The sequence below is a fragment of the Amyelois transitella genome, chromosome 12 (assembly GCF_032362555.1).
Source record: "Amyelois transitella isolate CPQ chromosome 12, ilAmyTran1.1, whole genome shotgun sequence".
NCBI lineage: Eukaryota > Metazoa > Arthropoda > Insecta > Lepidoptera > Pyralidae > Amyelois > Amyelois transitella.
Window position 1 is genome coordinate 2640824 of NC_083515.1, and position 23235 is coordinate 2664058.

Consider the following 23235-nt stretch of genomic DNA (forward strand, 5'->3'; position numbering starts at 1 on the left):
GACCACTTGGATGGATAGACCAGGTATTTCCACGAGTCATGGGCGCATAACAAAATTGCATAAATTCAACATGTAGTTATGTTTTTTTTTATTCCATACTAGCTTTTTTATCCGTAGAATCGCCTGCGGAAATTTTGGCGTCACCTACAAAACAATAGCATTTTATAAAGTTTTTTGCAAACCCCACCCTACCCTTCTATGTCCTTCTCCAGACTCATAATAATATATCTACGCAAAATTTCAAAGAGATTGTTTTAGAAGATAACATGTGAAGATACAACAAACAAAGAAAAATTAGTTGAGATTAAGAAAAATCTAGCATATGTAGAAAGATGGCGTGATATTAACTTTTGATATCATCTGAAAATATAGGCTTGACTTAAGGGATTAAATCTGTAATTTAATAAAACTGAAGCGTAAAAATACAAAATATTTATTTACAAACAATACACCATTTAGAACTACTAGACTAAAAATAAAATAATTAAAAAATTAGCAGCATAGAGATGTTGTACAATAAGGCACAGTTTACAAAAATCAAAGACATATTTCTGTTGTATTGATTAAGTTGCTTCACATAAAATGGTTAAAAATTCGGTTTTACAGCTTTGTTTCCAACAAATCTTTTAAAAATTCTTTGAAGACATTTTATAATACTAGGAGTTTGTTAACTATTGACAGTACATTTCATTTTAGTTTAAAAAAAAGCATTCAATTTAAATTAAAAAAAAACAGTGTAAGGTTCACAAAAAAGGCAATGAATTAGCTAATTTTGAAAAAAAATAAGAAAACAATTGATTTTAATTTAATCTCAAACAAAATACAATTAACATCAGTCATAACACGATAAATATTTCAAAAAATATACAACCATTTCGATTTAAATACTTTCAACTGATTACAACATTATTCCTACCATTCATACCTTTTAATTGGTCCAGACAATATTGACTTATGCAAGTTAGCGAGAAAACATATTTTTTTAAAATGTTAAACGCGTTGATTCGTAATGGGATTATGTCAATAAAATGAATGTAAACAACTGTTGATTGTACTTTCACATTATTTAATTTTATTGAGCATTATGTTAATCTGTCAACAAGTATTTATGATAAATCACACACACAACACTTTTTTCAAAACTCACGATTTGTCAACCCCTAGAAGACAAGAGAATACAAAAGTTTCAGTTAGTAAATCAATTACTGCACAAATAATTTGTATTCGCACAAGGTACGAATAAGTAGTACATAATTATGTAAAAAAAAACACCATAAAATTTCAATATTTTAAAATGCCTTATACACAATCAAGACTAAATTGCATAAGGCCGAAAATCAACACTCGGAGTTGTTTAAACATACATTTAACTAAAAAATTTATACGTGACGGTAGGATTACCTGATTGACTTGACTTGGTTGTGACATTTTAAGTTTTTTAAATCTGGGTCCAGCTTTGTGACGGCACGGAGGTACGGTACGAGTAAAAGAAAATGTCTGGATCCATCTTAAGGTAAATTACTATCGACATTGGATGTCGTTTAAGGTGGATAACACATAATACGTTGGTAGCATTATTGCACTGAATACATTGGTTTGATGTGTTGCAATTACGCCTTATTCTTCAGGGCTTTCATCATCTTCTCGAGTTTCATCGCTTTCTGAATGTCGCCGGCTATCTTGAGCTTGCCCATCATAAAGGCTGTCGTCGGTTTCAACTTGCCTGTAAAATATTTTAATTTTAAGATCCGAAAGCGACGTGCTTGCACGAAGAATGTGGATGAAGCGAAAATGTATATCCTATCCTGTGTACACTAACAAGTGCGACACGCTTTTTTAACTCGAGCACCTAACGATTGGACCATCGACAATAATTTCTTCTTATTCAACGACAAGATGTCTTACCAGCGAACAAATCGGCGAAGTGATTGCTGTCCATGGTGAGAGTCGCGTCCGGGGGCGACTTGGGCTCGCCCTGGCCGCACGAGCCGTCGCCATTCTTCAAGTCAATATGCCACACGCCCTCTTCTTTGCCTTAAAAAATGTATTTCAATTATTAAAAAGCAAGATATGAACAGTGGTATATTTTAGAGGCTTAAGTATTGCGGTCTAAATTCGTCGCTTTTCGTAGATGGCGTTTAATTTGTTGCTTTATTTACTAGGTGATAATTTCATCGATTTTTTGTAGATGGCGTTAAATTGGTCGCTATTTTTAGATGGTGTTAAATGCACGCGGGTGAAGTTGCTGATAAAATTAATCTATATCTATATCTATATAATAAATTAATATCAAAGTCGTCAATACGTCACTTCTGAGACCTTACCTTTAACATTGAACTGGTATATGGCTTGAGTGTTCTTCACCAAGTCTGCTGAGAGACTCTTACTGATAGCAGCGAACAGATTAGGAATCTGACCAGCGTCTGAAGGCTGTAATCATACGTAGTTAATGTTAAAAGGAGTGAACAAAATTCAAGTGTAAGTTTCAAGTTTTCATATAAATGCTTTTTCGCTTTAATATATCTTTTCCCTACGGATATGGCTTTCCTTTTAGGAAATTTCAATGTTGTGATAGCGAAATTTCGTTTGTATGAAAACTGTAATTTTTACATATACCAAACTGAAATTTAAATCTACTTTACTCTAGAGGCAAAAGGCATGCAATTAAGTTACTGTTATGCATACAATACAAATAAAATAACTATATCCTGGTTTTATTCACAACATAAAATTATATCTAATATCTAAATAATGTGTGACAGTTACTCTAAAAATATAGGTACTTATTTTGAGTCGATATAATGCAGCATTTGCAACTTATGGCATAATGCATTCAACATCGTGCTAACTTTTTTCTGGGACAGAGATCGAGTGGTCCATATTAAAAGTACGGGAAGAATACGGCACGTGTATTTCAGAACTAAAACCCAACTCATAAACAAACCCCATCTTTGACTAAGTGTAGGACTAAGTTAAATAAATAAACAATTTGCAATTTTTATCCGACCGCAACAGAAGAAAGGCAGTAAGGGGTAGACAGGACCAACAATTTTGAAAAGACTGATTTTATATAGGTATGTCACCGGAAAGTAACAAAAACTGCAAGTATATAAACTTCCTAGAAAATTTATAAACTAGCGGTTCTTATTTACAAACATACATTATCCTAAAATTTCATGAATCATTGTAACATGATTCGAAACGTCCGAGATAAAATAAAGGTACGTTACGTGCGCGTTTAAGGCGATACATCATAGATTTTGGGTCATTTTCACTTGGTTTTTTCTCATAAAATATAACTTGCATCGTTTCAATATTTTAGGATATGAAAGTAAATATATTCAATTATATTTGTGGAAGATGAAAACACGATTGGTACAAAAATCCTCGATCAAAAAAATTCAGGAACACAAGTCTAGATTTCGATTATTTATCTCAAACTATAAGGATTTAAAATTTGAATTTTGTACCAAATTGAAGATCATTAAAAAAAAATAACTTCTGGAAGATGAAATTTCGATTGGATGTTTTGTTTAGACGTCATTAAACTAAATAGATGAAAACAGGAATTAAAATTGTTGCGACAATAGTACTGTACAGTAGAGTGTTGACACTTTATCTCTGTCTCATTCCTACACGACCGGGTGGGATAAAGCGCTGTCCTTTGTAAGCGTGCCTTCACTCCGCGGATCACATTCTCGGACGCAGGACCTGTGCCAGTCGCTCCGAGCGTCGTTGAAAAATATTCTGCGAAGCATTTAATTTCCCACATTCATTTTGTTTGAATTTATTTCTGTACATAATTGTCAGCTCAGCTTTATGAATTGTGTCGTTGATCTCTGAATCTTACGCGTCGCTTTTCCGCCGGCCGGGGTGATATTACGTAGGTATTTAGGATCGTGGATTTTGATACTTTTTTTTTTTTGGTACTTTCTGAAATATATTATAGATAGTTTAGGTTAGTTTTTAATACAGTTTATTTGTTTCGTTTAGTGTAAATAGGTGTATAATTTTACGTCATGATAGCATGTTAAATGTTAGCATGTTAAAAAAAAACCTTGAAAGAGCTTCCCATATGGGACAATTAAGATGGTGGGTACTAATTACACTTACTAATAGATAGACATATAGATGCCTACTGAGATTTTCTCCGCAAACACTGAAGGTGAAAAATATTTCATTTGATACCGGCTTGTGGCGGGGCGGCAGTAGGTAGATAGATAGATAAAACAACAACAAACAACAGCTCCGCCGCCGTCGGTTATACTGTCACTAGTTGTTGCCCTGGTCTTTGCCTACGGAAACAGTACTTTTTACTGGATGATTGTTCTGTCTTTTTCTATAGGTACTTACTCCTAGGTAACTGTATTATTCAGGGTACCTCCTCAGCTGCAAGACGTCGCAGGGTTTACTTTTCTTCGCTTTCTTCATTTGGCACGATCACAATCATTATCTCATTATTTGATTGTTATTAATTTTTAGGAAAAATAAATTGTCTCCGATATCGTCGTTGACAATGTCCGGACAGAGAAGTGCGGATGGTGTGGAGTCGACAGTTGATATTATGGACTTAGATAGTCATGGCATTATTCCGACGCCGACATCAACGACAACCCAAGATAGAAAACCATATATTTTTAGGGTTCCGAAGCCATAAAATATATTATTATGATATAGATTACGAAAACGAATAAGTAATTACGAGTAGTTTTTTTAAAACCATTACAAACTTATTCATTTCATACAAAATGTTTGCATACATCCGCAACTATATCATTGCTTATAATGTAATTTAATATATGTATGTTTTTTGTAAAATAATTTTATTGTATCAAAAACAATAAATATTCTGATGCGGACTCCATTGCATTCGCAAACTTTATTCGGGTTACGTGAGGTCACGCGCCAGCGGCTACGGTGCGGCGATCTAGCGGGGCAAGCTGGTCGGGGGTGAGCCCCGCGCGGGGTGAGCCTCTCGCCCGCATCGAGGTACATGTCATCTGAATGTAGCGCCTTAATACCCGTATTATTTATATAGTATCATGCAACGCGAAGGTTTGAAATCAGTTACAAACCTATATCTAAAGAGTACCCAAAATCGCATGTCAAACGATTAATTAATTAAAATGTAAGCGTGAAAATTATAAACAAATATGGAATCAAGAATCAGTGGTCATAGAATTTGTGTTATCACACCTTTTTGGCTTCTTTTTGTTCACCCGGCACCTCCAAAAAGAAGTCGGGTAATAGATTAGCTATATTACCTGTGGACAAAATGTTTTCCATTTCAATAATTTTCCCTTTATGTATAATTATTATAGCAAATAATCAACCAAGGTTTATTTCAATACTTGGGTGATTAGTATAGTTGCCATAAAATGTACCATATAGTAGGACTCAGTTATTTATTTCTTAATGGAAATCATTTTCAATTGGTCATTGAATTAAACCTTAGTGCGACTGAAGTGAAACTTTATCAATAAGTAATATCATTTGTCAATATCATTTGTCCTTAAACTATGACCACTTATTCCGTATTAGGGGTGAAAGGCTGAAAGCTGAGAAAGATTGTCGTTTGATTTGTCAGTGTATTTGTACACTTTCATAAGTTTTCCCTGCTGTTATTTGTTTAATCAATTTTATTCAGCCTTCAAAGTTACAACAGACTAACTCAATGTTTTATATATTTCCTTCTAGTCAAACATTAATTAAGCAAATCTACTTTTTTATGACAAATGCTGTCAATAATATAAAATAAATACGAGTGGATTTACGAGAATATGTAAGTACCGTTTTATCTAAATACATCTATTACCAACTGACTACAAAAATATATTAACTAAACAACAGGCCGAAAAGAAAACACTACAAAGAAAAAAAAAAATGACACTAGCAAATCAACGACTGGCGAATTCAAATTCAAATCACGTTCGACATAGCTGCCAACGTGACGGCACGAACCTTCTCCTCTTTATGGTAGACGGCGGACGTGTGGTACCGCCGTACGGATGTCGTCGATACAGACTTGCGGTGGATCTCTTTGGACGCGGGGTCGTCGAGGAATCCGTCGATTAATAGGTTATTGATGTTCTCTGGATACATTAGGTTTTATACTATAGAATTTTTTTTCGTTAAGCCTATAAGATTTTCGTAATCATTGCTGGCCAAAGGCCTGTCACTAGTTTCACCAGCCGTTTCGGTTAAGACCAATTTCAAGTCATAGGCGTGAATAGATAATAACAAAATAACTTATGCTTAGGGGTTTTACTAAAGGTCTTATCGCATAATTCAATATCTTCCAGACAACCACAGGAACATTCCATGAAGATAGAATTTGGTGCGGGGTAGTAAGAAAATATTAAGAAAAATATTTATCGAGATAGTTCCGTCATCTTGGTTTTAAGAGATTTATCATTTATTTGTTGTATGAGGTTTAATATTCGTTTCTTGTTGGCAAGTGTTTTTTTGCCACATACAAGGCTAGAGGCTAAGATCATACTGCCAGGAAAGATTAAGAAATTATTTTGGGAATTTGACATTTTTATCTGCTATTAGACTAGAGGGATGTTACTTTCAATAATGTAAAACCTGAGATTTTTTAAAAGTTAACATAAATCAATGAGTACTTACTGGGATCACAGGCGTAAGATGTAAGGTCCTTAACCCCAGCTTCTCGCACAACATCTTCGTCTATTGCAAAGTTGCCAGTGTATGTTTTTGGGTCTCTGAAAATAAAAGTTGGAGCGTAAGTTTCATAGGTGGCCATCAGCGTAGACATTAATAAATAATATTGATTAGTTTCATACAAAAATTATTTACAAGCGGCAACGTTCGCGTAAAATAATTTTTTTTTGCTTTTTCTTTAAAATACTTGTATGAGTTTTTCTTTAAAGTACCTTCGGTTATGAAAGATACAAGAATAATCACTTCAACAAATTAAGTAAATGTACGTAAATAGGCGGACTTATTTCATTATTCATCCAGATCGCGATCAGAGAAAAACAAAACAAAAATAGGAAAAAGGGAGACAGAAAGAGAGAGGGACACAGATCGGTTCTGCATTCATACATGTTTTTTGGTGTAGACAATGTGCATTCGTCCACGATTTAGATTTAAGAGATCTATATTTGTAAATTGACGTCCTATGAAAATGCTGCAGTGTAGTTTGTTCCGCCGCTTCTTCTACACATGCGCTTTGGAAGCGGTAGTAGTTATAATTAGATTTAAGTTATGTGACGTCAATAAGTGATACCTTGTATCCAATTTTGAAAATAAATCTATTCTATTCTATTCTAGAGAGAGAGTACTCTTACTTGCACAACATTGCGTAAGCGGCGTCAGAAACGATGTCGACCTTGCGACTTGTAGACGTGTCGCCTGTCAACATCTCTATGGCCGCCGTCGCGATGGCTGAAACATTTTATGAGAATTATATAAATAAATAAACTAGCTGTGCCCGCGACTTCGTCCGCGTGGAATAGTTATTTTGGGCATCATTGAAGCCCTCAAGGATGAATTATTTTCCCTGATTTATTTCGCTCCTAATAGTTGCAGTGCAGCGTGATGTTATATAGCCTGAAGCCTTCCTCGAAAAATGGTCTATTCAACGCAAAAATAATTTTTCAATTCGAACCAGCAGTTCCTGAGATTAGCGCAAACAAACAAACTCTTCAGCTGTATAATATTAGAATAGATAGAACAACGTGGTACGCTAACGAGTCTTTTAACTAGTTTTAGTCTATATAATGTAAATTTTGCAAGGAGTCAAGAAAGCTCACGATTTTACGTCATTTTAAAAATACAGGGTGTTTGATATATCGCGTTGCGTATTAAAAGTGGGCATTCAGTATCTAATTCTCGTTCCAAATAATAAGAAAAAATAGGGGGTTAAAATTCTACCTGATTTTTCAACACACAATAAATGTGGGAATATAAATATACTTTTACTTTTGCTATTTAAATAGAAGCCTCACACTTATTCGCCTTTTACGACATTTATAGGAATGAGATAACGTAATCCTATACTTCTGGACATTACATTCCACTATGAGAAAAATATACCGGTCCTTGGCCAACAAAGTATTAAAGTAGTATTAAAAAAGAAGTAGTCAAAAGTCCAGTGTAAGTTTCAAGTTCTCATATTAATGATTTTTCGCTTTATATATCTTTTCCCTACGGATATGGCTTTTCTTTTAGGAAATTTCAATGTTGTGATAGCGAAATTTCGTTTGTATGAAAACTGTGAATGATGAAATATGATTTTCTCACATACCGGTCCTAGGCCACAACGCATTGACTCCAATATTGTACGGCTTGAATTCTTCGCTCATGCCCAACACACACATCGACATTCCGTATTTGGCCATGGTGTACGCCACGTGTATAGAAAACCTGTAAACCAAATAGAAATGCAATATGTTAAGATAAATTTCATACATACATACATATAGTCACGTCCATATCCCTTACGGGGTAGACAGAGCCAATAGTCTCGAAAAGACTGAATGGCCACGTTCAGCTGCTCGGCTTAATGAAGGAATTGAGATCCAAATAGTGACAGGTTGCTAGCCCATCGCCTAAAAAATGGATCGCAATTTAATAAGCCTATCTCTTAGTCGCCTTTTACGACATCTATGGGAAAGAGATGGAGTGGTCCTATTCTTTTTTGTATTGGTGCCGGGAACCACACGGCATTTAAGATATATTTCTGTGGGAAAAATTGTGAATTGAATGGAGTAGATTCTATTTTTAAATAGGCAATGGGTTGAATCTATTACATACATATATACATATAATCACGTGTATATCCCTTGCGAGGTAGACAGAGTCAACAGTCTTGAAAATTCTGATAGGCCACATTCAGCCGTTTGGCTTAATGATAGAATTGAGTTAATTTTTATTATTATTAATTTAGAATTTATTTTATATGGATATTATAATTAATGATGCATGGTTAATAATAAAAAATAATTCATTCATATAGTCACGTCTATATCCCTTGCGGGGTAGACAGAGCTAATATAATAAATAATACAATATAGATCGATTATAACATCAACAATTTTTACGTTAACTAAATGCAGTAGGTACTGTGTATCAGTAAAGCAATAAAGATATCAGTTTTGTTTTAAAAGATTAACCTCTAAGTAATAAATCCCCATTATTGGCTTACCTTATACCTATTATATTCTATCGAGTACAAACATATTATTAAAACGCCATATTTTTTTACTAGATTTCGCCCTATATATACTTGAGAGATAGACAAAGAAACACAAGTATAATATTATTTGTATGTATATTATTGAACGCGATTTTGACCTTGCGACTTAGTAGAAAAAACTCATATACGAGGTAGGTTATTGAAAAGGAACATCTGTGTTTGAACAGCTAAATTTAAATATTAAGCTACTTTGCATAAAACTATATTATTGTTTTACATGTAAGTAAATATAATGAACATGTGTAACAAGATTGTTGACCTTTATTTAACACACCCTCGTATTAACGTCATTGTATTTGAGGTGAATGTTATACTGGAAACACTTATTTCTCCTGGCTTTTGTCCCGGTCGCATCCTCACCACTCTGGAGAGGAGCCCGGGGATGCCTTTGACCATGGACCCTGGATTGGGAGAGTTAGACTTTTACAGTGCCGTGTGGTTTCCGGCACCAATACAAAAAAGAATAGGACCACTCCATCTCTTTCCCGTGGATGTCGTAAGAGGTTGCTAGCCCATCGCCTAAAAAGAAGCCAAATCTATCATTAAGCCAAATAGCTGAACGTGGCCATTCGGTCTTTTCAAGACTGTTGGCTATGTCTACCCCGCAAGGGATATAGACGTGACCATATGTATGTATGTAGGTTTTTACACGAAGCGACTACCATCTGACCTCCGCAACCTTTGCAGGTAAATCTAACCCGTATTTGATCGATCATGTTTACACATCCAGTTTCCTGAATGTGCAGGTTTCCTCACGATGGTTATCCCTTACCGTAAGAGTATCGGTTAGTATTCAAATTAATGTAGGCATAACTTTTTAAAGTCATTGGTAGATGGCCGAGGTTGGATTTGAACCTATGTCTTTCTGCGCACCACGCTTTTTAAAGCGGACACCTTACCGATTCGACCCCTGACGCTCTTTCACTCACACTCATTACACTTTATTATTGTTAACTTCTCTTTAACAAACAATATCTGTTGTTTTTGTCTGTGTTTTTTGACCTTTTGTCCTTTTCCATTCAGATGGTATAATCATCCAACCAACAATTTCGTGACTTTGTAAGTAAGTAAATGCTTTATTGTTCACTAAAGGAGTACATTACAAATAAAAACAGTACAGTATAAAAGCGGGCTTATCCCTAAGTGGGATCTCTTCCAGCCAACCTTTGTGTCCCTTTAAACCATATGACATTAGCGGAATCACCGAAAGTCATTAATTAATTTATTCATACTTTTATTTATTATAAAACACCGAGAAAGCAGCACGCTTATTATGTAATATTTTTTTACGAAAATAGACTTTATACGTTACCAATAAGGGTTCATGTTGAGTGGTGGAGACAGGTTGAGAATGTGAGCATGGTTGCTGTTCTTGAGTACTGGAAGACAAAGTTTGGACCTGAAAGAAGTACAATAAAAATATTAAAACCTCACTGCATATAAACTAGAACTAGCTCTCCGCTCCGTCTGCGTAAATTGAAAAATCCCATTGATTAACGCGGATGGACGAACGCGTTGGATAAACGCGGGAATTTTGGGAAATACTCTCTAAGTATACCCCATAAGACTTGTACTGAATTATTCTTTATTTTAAGTTTTATTCTTATTTTCCTTGATGTACATAATTATATATATAAAATTAAAAAAGAACATTATTATGCTGTCTCCTATATTATTTTCCCTCTTAAATTATTTATGTTATCTTAAATTGTTTATGTTAAGCGTTTTTTTATTCCTCCCATTTCCCTGTCAATTTCTTTTTGCTATTAATAGACCTTAAGGTCCTACTTTTTTTTCCTATATCTCTCCTTGTCTTGTCTTAGCAAACTATAATGATTTTTACACTCACGCCAAGAAAGTGCCTCTCGTGTTGATGTTATGCATCAAGTCATATCTTTTCATGTCCGTGTTGGCTGTACCGGTGAGGGAAATGGCCGATGCGTTGTTCACCAGGATGTCGATACCGTTGAACTGGAATTAAGTTTTAGTACATACATACATACATAAAATCACGCCTCTTTCCCGGAGTGGTAGGCAGAGACTACCTCTTTCCACTTGCCACAATCTCTGCATACTTCCTTAACCTTAAAGTTTTAGTATAATAACTATAAATTGCCATGTGGTTACCGGCAATTTAGAATAGAACCAGGCCATATATTTCCTGTGGATGTCGTTAAAGGCGACGAAGGGATAGGCTTAAAACTTAGGATTCCTCTTATAGGCGATGGGTTAGCAACCTGGCACTACTTAATTCTTAATTTCATCATAAAGCCATACAGCTGAACGTGTATTTTTAGTCTTTTCAAGACTGTTGGCCCTGTCTACCCCGCAAGGGATTTAGACGTGACTAAAAGTGACTATATGTATGTTACTGGAACATATCTCAAATCATGTATCTAAATCGAACATGATATTACTTCGATTTTGATTTTATCTGGCCATAAAGTTCGCAGTCCAATTTTTATCTACTCCTGTTTGTTATTCTACTTTACGGAGCCCGAAATTTACTCGCATATCGCAACCATACAGAGATGGACTTTGCAACAAGTTTAAAGTCCAATTTTATGGATTGATTCAAGTTTTTAATCAGTACTTATACTACATTATCAGGGGAAATAATATGTATAATAGTAAACGTGCCATGTTGTTCTTGGCACCAATAGTTCTAAATTTGTTACCTTTTTGATGGCTTCATCAATAGCCTTTTGGACTTGTTTCTCCTCTCGTACATCCACAATGCATGGCAGAGCTTTCCCTCCCAAAGCCTCAACTAAAATAAAGAATAAAAGTTTATCTAGTGCCGTGTGGTTCCCGGCACCAATACAAAAAAGAATAGGACCACTCCATCTCTTTCCCATGGATGTCGTAAAAGGCGACCAAGGGATAGGCTTATAAAATTGCGATCCTTTTACTAGGCGATGGGCTAGCAACCTGTCACTATTTAGATCTCAATTCCATCATTAAGCCTAGCAGCTGAACGTGGCCATTCAGTCTTTTCGGGACTATTGGCTCTGTCTACCCCGTAAGGGATATAGACGTGACTATATGTATGTATGTATGTACGTTTATCTAATCAAGACACAGTTACAGGTTAGGTACAGGTAATGAACATTAATCACCTATAGTATTAAAAAATTATTGAATATAATAGAATGCGAAAGTATAAAATCAGTTAAGACACAGTAATAAAACATTCACAGAATATAAGAAGAAAGGTAATGATTGACTGACATATCAACAATCTGCCCAAACTGCTGGATCTAGACTTGAAATTTGGTGTGTAGCTTCTTTATGTGGTCTAGAGATGAACTATGAAAGGATTATCCGAAATTCCCGCGGGAACGGGTTTTTATTTAAATCTCATTTTTTTTACTATGTAAGCCTTTCTGCATTTGCATTATTTATTTCTAAAGAAATTTCTTCTAATAGGCCAGATGTGACATAAATGGTTTTTAGATACATGTTCTAGTCTTTAGTATTCCATCACTTAAGAGTGAGTCTTAAGGTTTCAAAGTTAGGTGATTAAGTAATTGTGTAACCAACATAAAAACTAAACAAACAGATGAGTTGAAAACTTCTTCTATTTTATAATTCAGTTGAAAATTGGTGCAATTTATTTGATATGAAGGTGAATACTAAGAGGGCATGCATGCAGCAATATACATTATGGAGTCATTATCTAAATGAAACAATGACCTTAGTTATAGGGTTATAAAGCACCTTCAAATTGATCTGACATTGTATGTTGATACCTAGTACATGTTTTGTTATTTTCTAATGACTATATAATGATAATGTTATTTTTTCAATGTCCATGTCATATATAAGTAACTAAAACTTGAATAAATTTGAATATTTAAAATCACAAACAATCTTAATTTAAAAACAAATTTATTAATAAACTGCTTGCTTAAAAATATTGAAAAATTATAAAATATGTTCTAATATCAAAGATAACAATTGTACAAGGTTCAAGTTCAAAGTCCAAAGTTCCAGATATAATTTCATAGCCCTTATAATACCTTATTCTGACTGAAAATTGAATCCTTTTAACTTCGAGTAATGGAACAGATGTTCTAAGTACTTGAAAAAGACTCACTTTCTTCAGCAGCTGAGTAAATTGTTCCTGGAAGTTTTGGATGGGGTTCAGCAGTCTTAGCCGCAATAACAACATTCGCTCCATCTTTAGCCGCTTTCAATGCAATAGCCTTTCCAATACCTCTGGATGCACCCGTGATAAATAGCGTGCGACCCGCCAATTTCCTTAAAACACAGATATTCAAATTGAATTAGCATTTTTAACGCAAAGTAGAACAGAAAGTAGTGAACTTATTTTACGCAAAATCTCACCCAGTATTTGCCACTAAACTCATTCTGTTGCCGGAGGAATATGTGCACAAGTGAACTAGACGCTTAATAAATAAATTTTTATAAAACGCTAATTTATATATTTACAGGTAATGTTTGATTGTAAAAACCAATGTAAAACGACTGATTAGGAATGTGAAAAAAAAATCGATTTTGGAAAAAATCGATTAAAATCGATTTTTTTAAAATAAAAATCGATTTTTATACGCGATTTTTTTAAAATTAATAATCGATTAAAAATCGATTTTTATAATCATGCAATAAATGCACTCCGACATTACGTTTTTGTCTTCTGGCTTGGAGTTCGGAACGCGAACTGCCAAATAATATTATCATAGCTCCATAATATTACATTAATGTCATCTGTGCATTCTTTCTGTGCTTTTAAAACAGTTTAGATGATTCATTTAATCAATCAAATAGTGTGGTTTCCGGCACCAATAAAAAAAAGAATAGGACCACTCCATCTCGTTCCCATGGATGTCGTAAAAGGCGACTAAGAGATAGGCTTATAAACTTGGGATTCTTCTTTTAGGCGATGGGCTAGGAACCCGTCACTATTTGAATCTCAATATTATCATTAAGCCAAACAGCTGAACGTGGCCTATCAGTCTTTGGGACTGTTGGCTCTGTCTACCCCGTAAGAGATAAAGACGTGATCATATGTATGTATCAAATAGTGCCGAATGGTTTCCGGCACCAATACAAAAAAGAATAGGACCACTCCATCTCTTTCCCATGGATGTCGTAAAAGGCGACTAAGGGATAGACTTATAAACTTGGGATTCTTCTTTTAGGCGATGGGCTAGCGACCTGTCACTATTTGAATCTCAATCCTATCATTAAGCCAAATAGCTGAACGTGGCCATTTAGTCTTCAAGACTGTTGGCTCTGTCTACCCCGCATGGGATATGGACGTGACCATATGTATGTATGTATGTATTTAATCAATCATTCTCTAGATGGAGTTAGTCGATGAACAGTATTTTACCGACATTCGGTTGATATGTTATTCATTATTCGTTGCTGAAAGTTCCTTTTATTAAACTTGATTGATAAAAACTTTAATTTGTGTTGATTATATAAGAATATCTAACTTACTGTTTCTGTTGTTTATTTTTTATGAATAAATCTATTGATATAATGTGTATGGCGTTTATTTTGACAATAATTGAATAATTAGGAAAAAATCTATCAATATAATAAAATCGATTATTTTCTTAAGAAAAATCGATTATTCATTAATCGATTTTTCATACTTAAAAAATAAATCGATTAGATAAAAATCGATTTTTTATCAGCAATGTCACATCCCTACGACTGATCGAGTTTGGATTGGTAATTGAGGCCATTTATTGACGTCAATGTCAAATTATGTTGTTGTCATTTCATTTGTCAACTGTGACTTGTGACTGTGACGACATTGACAGTTGACTTTTTCTTTTGGTTCTCTTTCATTACAGTATAAGCAGTACAAAGAATTTAAATGGAATTTCATTTGTTGGAAGATCTCGCTTAGTCTTATTTGTGTTAACTACTCTATTTTCTATATTCACGAATATGGCTTTTATGTCGGACAATGCTGAACCTCTCATTCCCCGTCTTTTCCCTAACGACGTTCAGCTGCATGGCTTATCCAGATTCAAATAGTTACCAACACGTTTCTAGCCCAACGCCTACAAAGAGAATCCCAAGTTCAACTTGATTTACTTTTACAATCTACACGGGAAGAGAAGGGAAAAGAAACTGGCACACACGTTGTTTTTTGCTACCAGACATGTTATTATTGGTAAAAAAATACGAACAAATTTGAAATACATTTATTTTGTGCATCACTCCATACTCTCACTCTAGCTAAAATCTAATTTACAACACCGGATAGGGTGAATATTTGATAATATTCTAAAATAAAGTATATTATTATCATAAGACATTTAGTTAGGCTTCATTACAATTGCGTATTTTTATGGCTCGAATAGTTTACTAATAATTTTTGTTTAATTATAATATATGTATTCAATTTCTAATTTACATTCGTCACTATGTACACCATTACCTAAATGTACACTCGTGAATATTTTTTTTTAATCACAAACATTATTTACTCTGAGTATTACAAATATTATTTTTTAATATTCGAAACGTTGTTCACAATTAGCTTAAAAAAATATACTTAGCTTTATTCATAAATTAATATTTATAGAAGAATACTTCAATAGAGATCGGTTGATTAAATTATAAAAAATAGCAATATGGAGGGAACTTCAAAAATTACTATAATTTTATGAGAGTTAAATATTATAAAAATTTATTTCAATTCATTAAATTTTGCAATAAATACCGAGTATGTAGGTAAAATACCTGCCAAAAGAAGGTAGGAAATAAAGTTCAATTTATAATGTCACCAACGTTTTTTATACAACCTTACCTTTATAATATTTACATGTTAATACGTTAGGTAATTCTATAACAAACTATTCACACTTTCCCAAACATATAAGAATAATAATTATACAATTACTATAGATGATATTTTCTGAAATAGTTTTCTGAATAAGTTAAAAATAGCATCAATGCCTCACAATTTTTAAAAATAATAAAACAATTATGTATTCCATTAATTTTAAGATATTCATTTCAGTAAACCCTGTTTCCCTTGAAGATATGACGTTACTTATCAGTTTTTCAAATAAAACAGGCACTTAAAGTCTAGTCAGTCAGACTTCGTGAAATAAATATAATAAATCATTATACATATCTTGTTTGATTAATAAATTTTCCACAACAGCACTTATAATCTAGAAGTGTTAGAAACTACAGAGAACAACAAGAGTTAAAATTCAACTAGACAGACAAAGCTATTTCAACGATAGTCATTATAATGTTGTGCCAAACTAGAAATTTTAATAATTATTGAAAGATATTTTAGTTCCTCTGATCGTTATTTATTTAGCTATATTCGAAGTGGAAAGCACCCAAATCTGATTTAACGCTATAATACTCACAACTTGCGACTTAACTAGTAAAGCAACAACAAAGTAAGTATTGGCACCAAAATAATAAGTGTTAATTATAGTAGTATCTAGTTCTCTCTCTAACTCAAACTGTTATATATTTGCTAGAATCTGTACATTCGATAATTTTCACAACTTTTTCAAGTCTTTAAATGAACGCTGGTTGCTTTGCCGACTGCTCCAAAGCTGCTAGCACCTCGTGTTTGAGCCTGACGTATAGCCGTCCTTTCCTCCAAGGGTTTTGCAACTGCAGAGGCCTAAAATCATCTCGTAAACATCTTTCTCGGGCTCCAATTATAGCGACAAGGCAGAAATCCTTGAACCTTTCAGGACCGTAAACTGGTCCTTGCCTGCCTTTCAATATGGCCGCCATATTGAGTTGTTTGACAACCAAATTGATAACTTCGCGGGCCGAGGTGCGCGGTGTCACGTGTATTTTAAGGGATGTACCGACTGCCAATCCGGTTTCATAAGCAGCATATACCTGAAGATAGAAATACAATACTTAGTAAAAATAGATATTAATTAAGAACAGAACAAATATTTCGTTTTATGAACGATCAGATGAACCTGAACTTTAAACATAAATCTTTTATTGTGAGACAACCTGACTTACTAAAACTAGTTCATACACCAGGAATTATTTAAATCCAAAAATTTTGTATAAGCAACAAATTTTACTTTCACAAAGATTAAAAGGACATTTATTTTTTTAAACAAATTTATTCATACCTGAAGTATACCAGAAGAAGGACCAGGCTGATCAAGAGATCGCTGTTCGTCAGTTGCATTACCATGCTCCTCGCTATCACTCCTTTCATTAGTCTTCTGAACCTTACTATTACATTCTGCGTCCTCTTGTGTCTCCAAAAGCGGCTGTCGTTTCACACTTGTTTTAGGAAACATTTCTTGACCTGTATCAGTGAAATCTACGTCTGATGCCTTAACATTAGTCATGCTTTTAGATGATATCACGTTGCAAGCAGTCCTGTAATGTTTCCCTTGCGGACGGATTTTTAAAGGAACTGTTGTTATTGGACAGCTCTGGCTTTCTGAGTCACTCGAAAGACTCTGGGCGGATTCAGACACGTTCCCTTTATTCGTTCTCATGCTAATCATACTTCCAGGGTAAAACCCCTTGACTGTTAATAAAGGGCTTGATGAATTAGACACGCTAGTATTAATACTGTGAGGTCGTGGTTTAGGTTCTACATTTTCATTCTGAAGAACCAAGGTATCTTCACTTCGCGATGGAGGTAGTCTACTGCTGGCCGTACTCGTATGAGAACTTGTGGATTTTATGTCGAATTGCGAGTTGCTACTTAAGAAATTGTTGCTCACAGCGCTTGACTGAGTATACTGAGAGTCAGCACTTCCTTTTCTGCTAGAGTATTGAAGTTCAGCGTTCAAATATTGGGAACTGCTCAAATTTAGTGTAGACACAGATGTTTGGCGTGGTGCTAAGCTTAGTTGCTGTTCGGATTTACTAAATTCTGGGTGCAAGCTAGTATGATTCCCGTTGCCAGCCGGGCCCGGCCATGACCCACGTCCCGGTGAGCTTTTAGTAATTTTTCCATCTCTTGAAGGTATCTGTAGGAACTCCACTTTCAAACTAGATTCTTTATAGTCAGTCTCACTATCAACACAGTCCCCACTTACTTGACTTGGCGTTTTATCGAATATGTGTTTGAGCAGTATTCCAGAGCAAGATATAGCTTTATCTTTATCTCTCGCAAAACCAATTAAGTCCATCAACCATCTTTCCGCTTTCCATATCGTATTTAAATTATTTTGCAGATCTTCTAATTTTGTCAAACGTTCTTTGGCTGTCTGCATTTCTGTACACGAAAACGCTTCTCGGTGAGAATGAGCGGCTAAAGCTACATCTAATTCTAATACGCAACTAAGTTTGGAGTATTTGTTAAGAATATTAGTGTGATAAGTTTGAAGGTGAATCATTTCGAACGCTTGTATAGGTAAGCTGAGCAAGTCTCCTTTTTGTAGGAGTATTTCTTTTTGGCCTGGTACTGAGCAAGCTTGTTCTGCTGGTGGGCATATCATGATGAAGCTGACGTCACTGTTAAGTTCGATGACCTCGAGGTCATAGATTCGGTGGGCGATGACGCTTTCGATAGGTATCTCCATTTCTTTGAAGAGCCGCCTCGCTGCGGACGCGATATGGTCTAGGAACATTTCTTGAGATTCTGATGGCTTTTCTTGGTGGCCCCTTATTGAAACCAGACTATTGACAGGTTGCGCTTCCTCGTTGCATACTCTACCGGACTGATTTTTTAAGTAATCCCATTCTTCACTGAAAGAAAAAGATATTTTGTAAGAATCATAAAAACACAAAATTCGTTTTTTCGCCGAGGACCTAAAAATTATGTTACATTACATTACATATGGTCACGTCTATATCCCTTGCGGGGCAGACAGAGCCAACTGTCTTGAAAAAACTGAATGGCCACGTTCAGCTATTTGGCTTAATGATAGAATTGAGATTCAAAAAGTGACAGGTTGCTAGCCCATCGCCTAAAAAAATCCCAAGCTTGTGAGCCTATCCCTTAGTCGCCTTTTACGACATCCATGGGGAAGAGATGGAGTGGTCCTATTCTTTTTTGTATTGGTGCCGGAAAACCACACGGCACAACGAACTTTTCATAGACTTTTTCGACTTGAGTTTCAAACTCTATATAGCTAACAAACATTTAAACAATCTACCTTTATAACAAAAAAAAAAAATACCAAAGGCAGTTAATACTCACGCGGAAACGTGTGGATTTTCCCTGACCCTGGTGTGTGGAGGCACGTTTGGAGTCCGCGCCGGGGCCACTATCCGGACCACTTCCACCGAGGATTGCAACTTCAAGTAACCAAGATATAAGCCTCGTGGCAGTTGCACTCGGGAAACCTGTGCAAGATAAAGTTATTTAATTTATATACCATCACAAAAAATGGTCACGTCTATATCCCTTGCGGGGTAGACAGAGCCAACAGACTTGAAAAGACTGATAGGCCACGCTCAGCTATTTGGCTTAATGATAGAATTGAGATTCAAATAGTGATAGGTTGCTAGCCCATCGCCTAAAAAAAGAATCCCAAGTTTGTAAGCCTATCCTTTAGTCGCCTTTAATGACATCCATAGGAAAGAGTGGTCCTATTCTTTTTTGTACTGGTGCCGGGAACCACACGGCACAGAAATAATATTGCTCGCGTAAATATTATTTTCTTGCAAATATTGAACGGAGAGCAATTTTTTCTGAATGGGAAGTTCAAGGTAGGTAGATATTTACCTAGGTACCTCCTAAAATGTTCTTTTAAAGGGACTCTGTCTCTAGGTCATCATCATTATCGCCACAAAGACGGTTTTGACTCGATTTTGACTTAAACCTGCTGGGAATCATTTGCCAAAATATTTACGTTTAAGTGCACAAAATACAAAATGGTTAAGTGGCTGTATGGTACCATCATTATCACTTCGTAACGGGGTAGCCAGAGTCTGTAAAATGAAGACTCCGTTCAGCGTGAAATTGAAATTTAGGGATTAATTATATGAAATCGCTTGTAAATCGTGTCTGCTTACCCCTCCGGGAAAGAGGCGTGATTTTATGTATGTATGTAATCGCTTATAGCAGTCAGCTCACCTGATGATAAGCAATCTGCTCATGTACGGACGCCATAAGCAGTTCCCCAATGGTATTATCGTCACTAAGTACCCTTCTCCTTAACCTTGACACGGGCGCCCAGCGGGAGTTCAAAGCCGACACGGCCTTGGCTGACTTCACTCCGTTTACGCAAGATAGCACCACTGTGCCGTGGGAGTCGCGTAGTGGCTTGTGGTATAATTGACCTGAAAAATTATAAACCCAATTTGAAGACAAGACTAGAATTTTACAAATCATGTGGTGCATAGGCAATTAAAAATGACACCATCTAAAGATTTTTTTTGTTGTCTATTAAACGTTTTTGATAGGTTTTTTCGTGTAAAACCTGATTGAGAAGTGTACTTAGATGTAACCCGTATAAACGTTTAGTCAACGCCTAGTAGAGACAAGTGATCGTATAAATCTGAAATTTGGTTAATTCTTTGAAAGTTTCCGAAATTCTAACGGGAATCGCGAAACTATTACGCACATAGGCGCACTGATCGAACGTCTAGGGACAAAATCATTTAAACCAAATGAGAAGAAAATGATTATATCGTAAACAGACTTACCAAGATCCTGTATGCACAACGCGGATTGCATTTGCGCAGCCGCAGTCAGCAGTTTCAGTCGAAAGTGTATTGAGGAAGAGGTGTGTTTCTCCATATCCGACCGAAGAGCCTTCACGTCGTCCCAAGCGCAAGATACCTGAAGAAATATTACATATAGTTTAAAACAGTAATATATATTTTATAGATACAATTCGTATAGTTTGTTGGGACATACATACATAGCTACATACGTTCAGCTATACGGAGCATGATTGATTTGACATTTAAATAGTTTATTGACCATTCCCTTAGTCGCCTATTACGACATCTTTGTTAAATATGTGGAGTAGTCCTATTCTAAAGTGCCGAGAACCTTCACTTTCTTTTTGTAGGATGGGCTAGCGTAGTTATTTGATTTTCAATCAATCATGTAGCCATACAGTTAACGTAGCCTTTCAGTCTTTTCAAGACTGATGGCTCTGCCTACCCCGTAACGAATATAGTTGTGACCATATGTTTGTCGTGGATTGGATAAGTCAGAGTTAACGCGAAGCGACTCCCATCTATAACCTCCGTAACAGTGAACATTACAAATTATAGTGGAACAATTATGGTAACTTGTATCGCAGCTTTGCTGTCGGTGTCTGAGATAAAATCGTCAGACGTTTTTAACTTAAATAAAATAGCATATGTAGAATGTCTATTTGATCATGGATAATAAAGATAAAAAAAGTCACCTTCATTAGCCAATGGAAGTCAGTGTATATACAGGTGGGGTAGGTCTCGTCCACTTCGATGACAGGCAGGAACTCCTCGCTCGTCACCAAGACCTTGTCTTCATGGTATAGGATACATGCTAGGTACACGCCCCTGTGGATGATAAACGAATGGTTGAAATTTAATAGAATTTTCTAAAACTTAAAAGTACTCTAGCAGACGAATGAAGAGATGACTTTCTTTTTTTCTGTTTCTGTTACTTAAGAGCTTAGGGTCTGCTCCGAGTACCCATCTAGCTTAGATGATTTGAGAAAGACACAGGGTCATTATTGACTTTCACTTCCCATACTCAAAGACTAGCGCCATTAACATTATTGTCATCTTTTTAGCAAACATGTTTTCTAAGTTCTGACGACGTCTATGGATAGACTTGAAGTTTGATTTGACCTTCTGGTTTTCAACTTATAAGAGCCTTCGATCTTTAGAGCTTACCTTCTAAAATTATCCTGGAACTAGCTAGTCGATGGTCGCCCAGTTTTGTTTCAGTGCGACTGTGCAAAACGGCTCTTGTAAACAATTTAAATTTAGAACCTACCTTCTTAGATTCTTCTGGAACTTGCTAGCCGCTGTGAACAGCTGTCGTATAGTAGTGGTTTTTTTTCTAGACGGGCGCGGCGGCGCGGTGGTGGGGCGCGCTCGGGCTCCGGCCGCGGCTGCTGACAGGGCTTCCAGAGCGGCCGCCGCGCCGCCACCCGTGCCGCGCACCACGCGGGCTGATACGTCTCGCCAACCTGGAATTTTATTTTATTAGTTCTGTTGGAACTACCGAAAGCACTTTATGTAGAAAATGGATGCATAGTTAATCATCGTCCTGGAGGGTAGATAAGGTAGGTACTCGACGAATTCATACAGATGTAAGCAGATTCAAACCAGTTAAGTAATCTTTGGACGCCTAATTTGAGCAGAAAGTCTCATGCGGTGAAGATGACAACGTTTCGGACATTTTTATGATAAATACTCACTAATGCTTGGTACAATTTTAAGTTCTTTTGACTCCAGAGAACTATTTCGAAGAAGCCCCAACGGACTCGAGGCAACTTGGCTTGATTTTATCCAACTTGGGGAACAAAGAAGACCATAGAAATCTCAATTTGTTATACATTTTGTTTGTAATGAGTATCTTTATTGCACATCAATTTACACTGTTACCATACAAAGTTACAAAAGAAATACATCGCTTGCAATGGCGGACTTATCCCGTGAAGGGATCTCTTCCAGTCAACCAGCAAATAATAAAGGAATACCCAGCAATCAATAGAATAGTAGCATTTCATTACTCACTACTAGGTACGACGCTCCTTGGCACCGTGACGCTATAAGGTCCCCAGCCCTTTAAATTTCCCGCTGCCGCCCTGAAGAAGTACCGCCGCCCTCGAGTCAGCCCCGTGGCGAGCACCCGGGTGTTGTTAGATCCAGTAGATGGTACGTCCCGAGTGCCACACACGTTGGAGAAGTCTGCCCGCGATGACCATTCCACTGAAAAATAATAGTAATGGTTGATTTTTTTTTTAAGATAAAAATGTAATTTTTTATATCTTGCACGCTTTTTACAAATAAAAGGATCCTTGGAGATGAAGTTTGTAGAATGTCTTACATACAAATGTGGTGTGCCAGTGACATAATATTTTATGCAATGATATATAAAGTTTTTTTAACGA

At 35.8% G+C, this 23235-nt stretch overlaps 2 protein-coding genes across 3 annotated transcripts in view; both read right to left on the bottom strand.

Moving 5' to 3' along the window:
- Window positions 1-417: 417 nt before the first annotated feature.
- On the bottom strand, window positions 418-14961 carry LOC106142631 (hydroxysteroid dehydrogenase-like protein 2). Of its 2 annotated transcripts, none has more exons than XM_060946833.1 (13): window positions 14908-14961; window positions 13574-13710; window positions 13323-13486; window positions 11902-11993; window positions 11073-11194; window positions 10536-10622; window positions 8273-8391; window positions 7314-7410; window positions 6631-6725; window positions 5197-5264; window positions 2325-2430; window positions 1906-2034; window positions 418-1723 (listed from the first exon to the last, which is right to left on the bottom strand). In XM_060946833.1, exons 2-13 carry the CDS (start codon window positions 13594-13596, stop codon window positions 1611-1613), a joined length of 1215 nt encoding a protein of 404 aa, XP_060802816.1. In that variant the 5' UTR covers window positions 13597-13710; window positions 14908-14961; the 3' UTR covers window positions 418-1610. The 2 variants fall into 2 exon arrangements, with proteins under 2 accessions (XP_060802816.1, XP_060802815.1); XM_060946832.1 differs by lacking the exon at window positions 5197-5264 and adding an exon at window positions 5962-6092 and having other exon boundaries at window positions 14908-14960.
- A 463-nt stretch (window positions 14962-15424) lies between these two features.
- Window positions 15425-23235, bottom strand: part of LOC106142635 (ankyrin repeat and fibronectin type-III domain-containing protein 1) — a 31572-nt gene continuing 23761 nt past the window's right edge. The window contains exons 8-15 of the mRNA XM_013344473.2: window positions 22859-23053; window positions 22113-22308; window positions 21538-21670; window positions 20822-20957; window positions 20250-20455; window positions 19371-19516; window positions 17338-18916; window positions 15425-17089 (exon numbers count right to left, since the gene is read on the bottom strand). Coding sequence (XP_013199927.2) covers window positions 16754-17089; window positions 17338-18916; window positions 19371-19516; window positions 20250-20455; window positions 20822-20957; window positions 21538-21670; window positions 22113-22308; window positions 22859-23053 — 2927 coding nt within the window. The 3' untranslated portion in view covers window positions 15425-16753. The remainder of the gene's footprint in view (window positions 17090-17337; window positions 18917-19370; window positions 19517-20249; window positions 20456-20821; window positions 20958-21537; window positions 21671-22112; window positions 22309-22858; window positions 23054-23235) is intronic.

Bases quoted from the DNA above. Each gene is read 5' to 3' on its own strand.
- LOC106142631 (XM_060946832.1), bottom strand. From the start codon at position 13,596: ATGAGTTTAGTGGCAAATACTGG. The intron at 8,392-10,535 runs GTAACGTATAAA...TTTGGTTTACAG, and splicing joins CTCAACATGAACCCTTATTG to GTTTTCTATACACGTGGCGT. The intron at 2,431-5,961 runs GTTCGTGCCGTC...GTATGATTACAG, and splicing joins TCTACCATAAAGAGGAGAAG to CCTTCAGACGCTGGTCAGAT.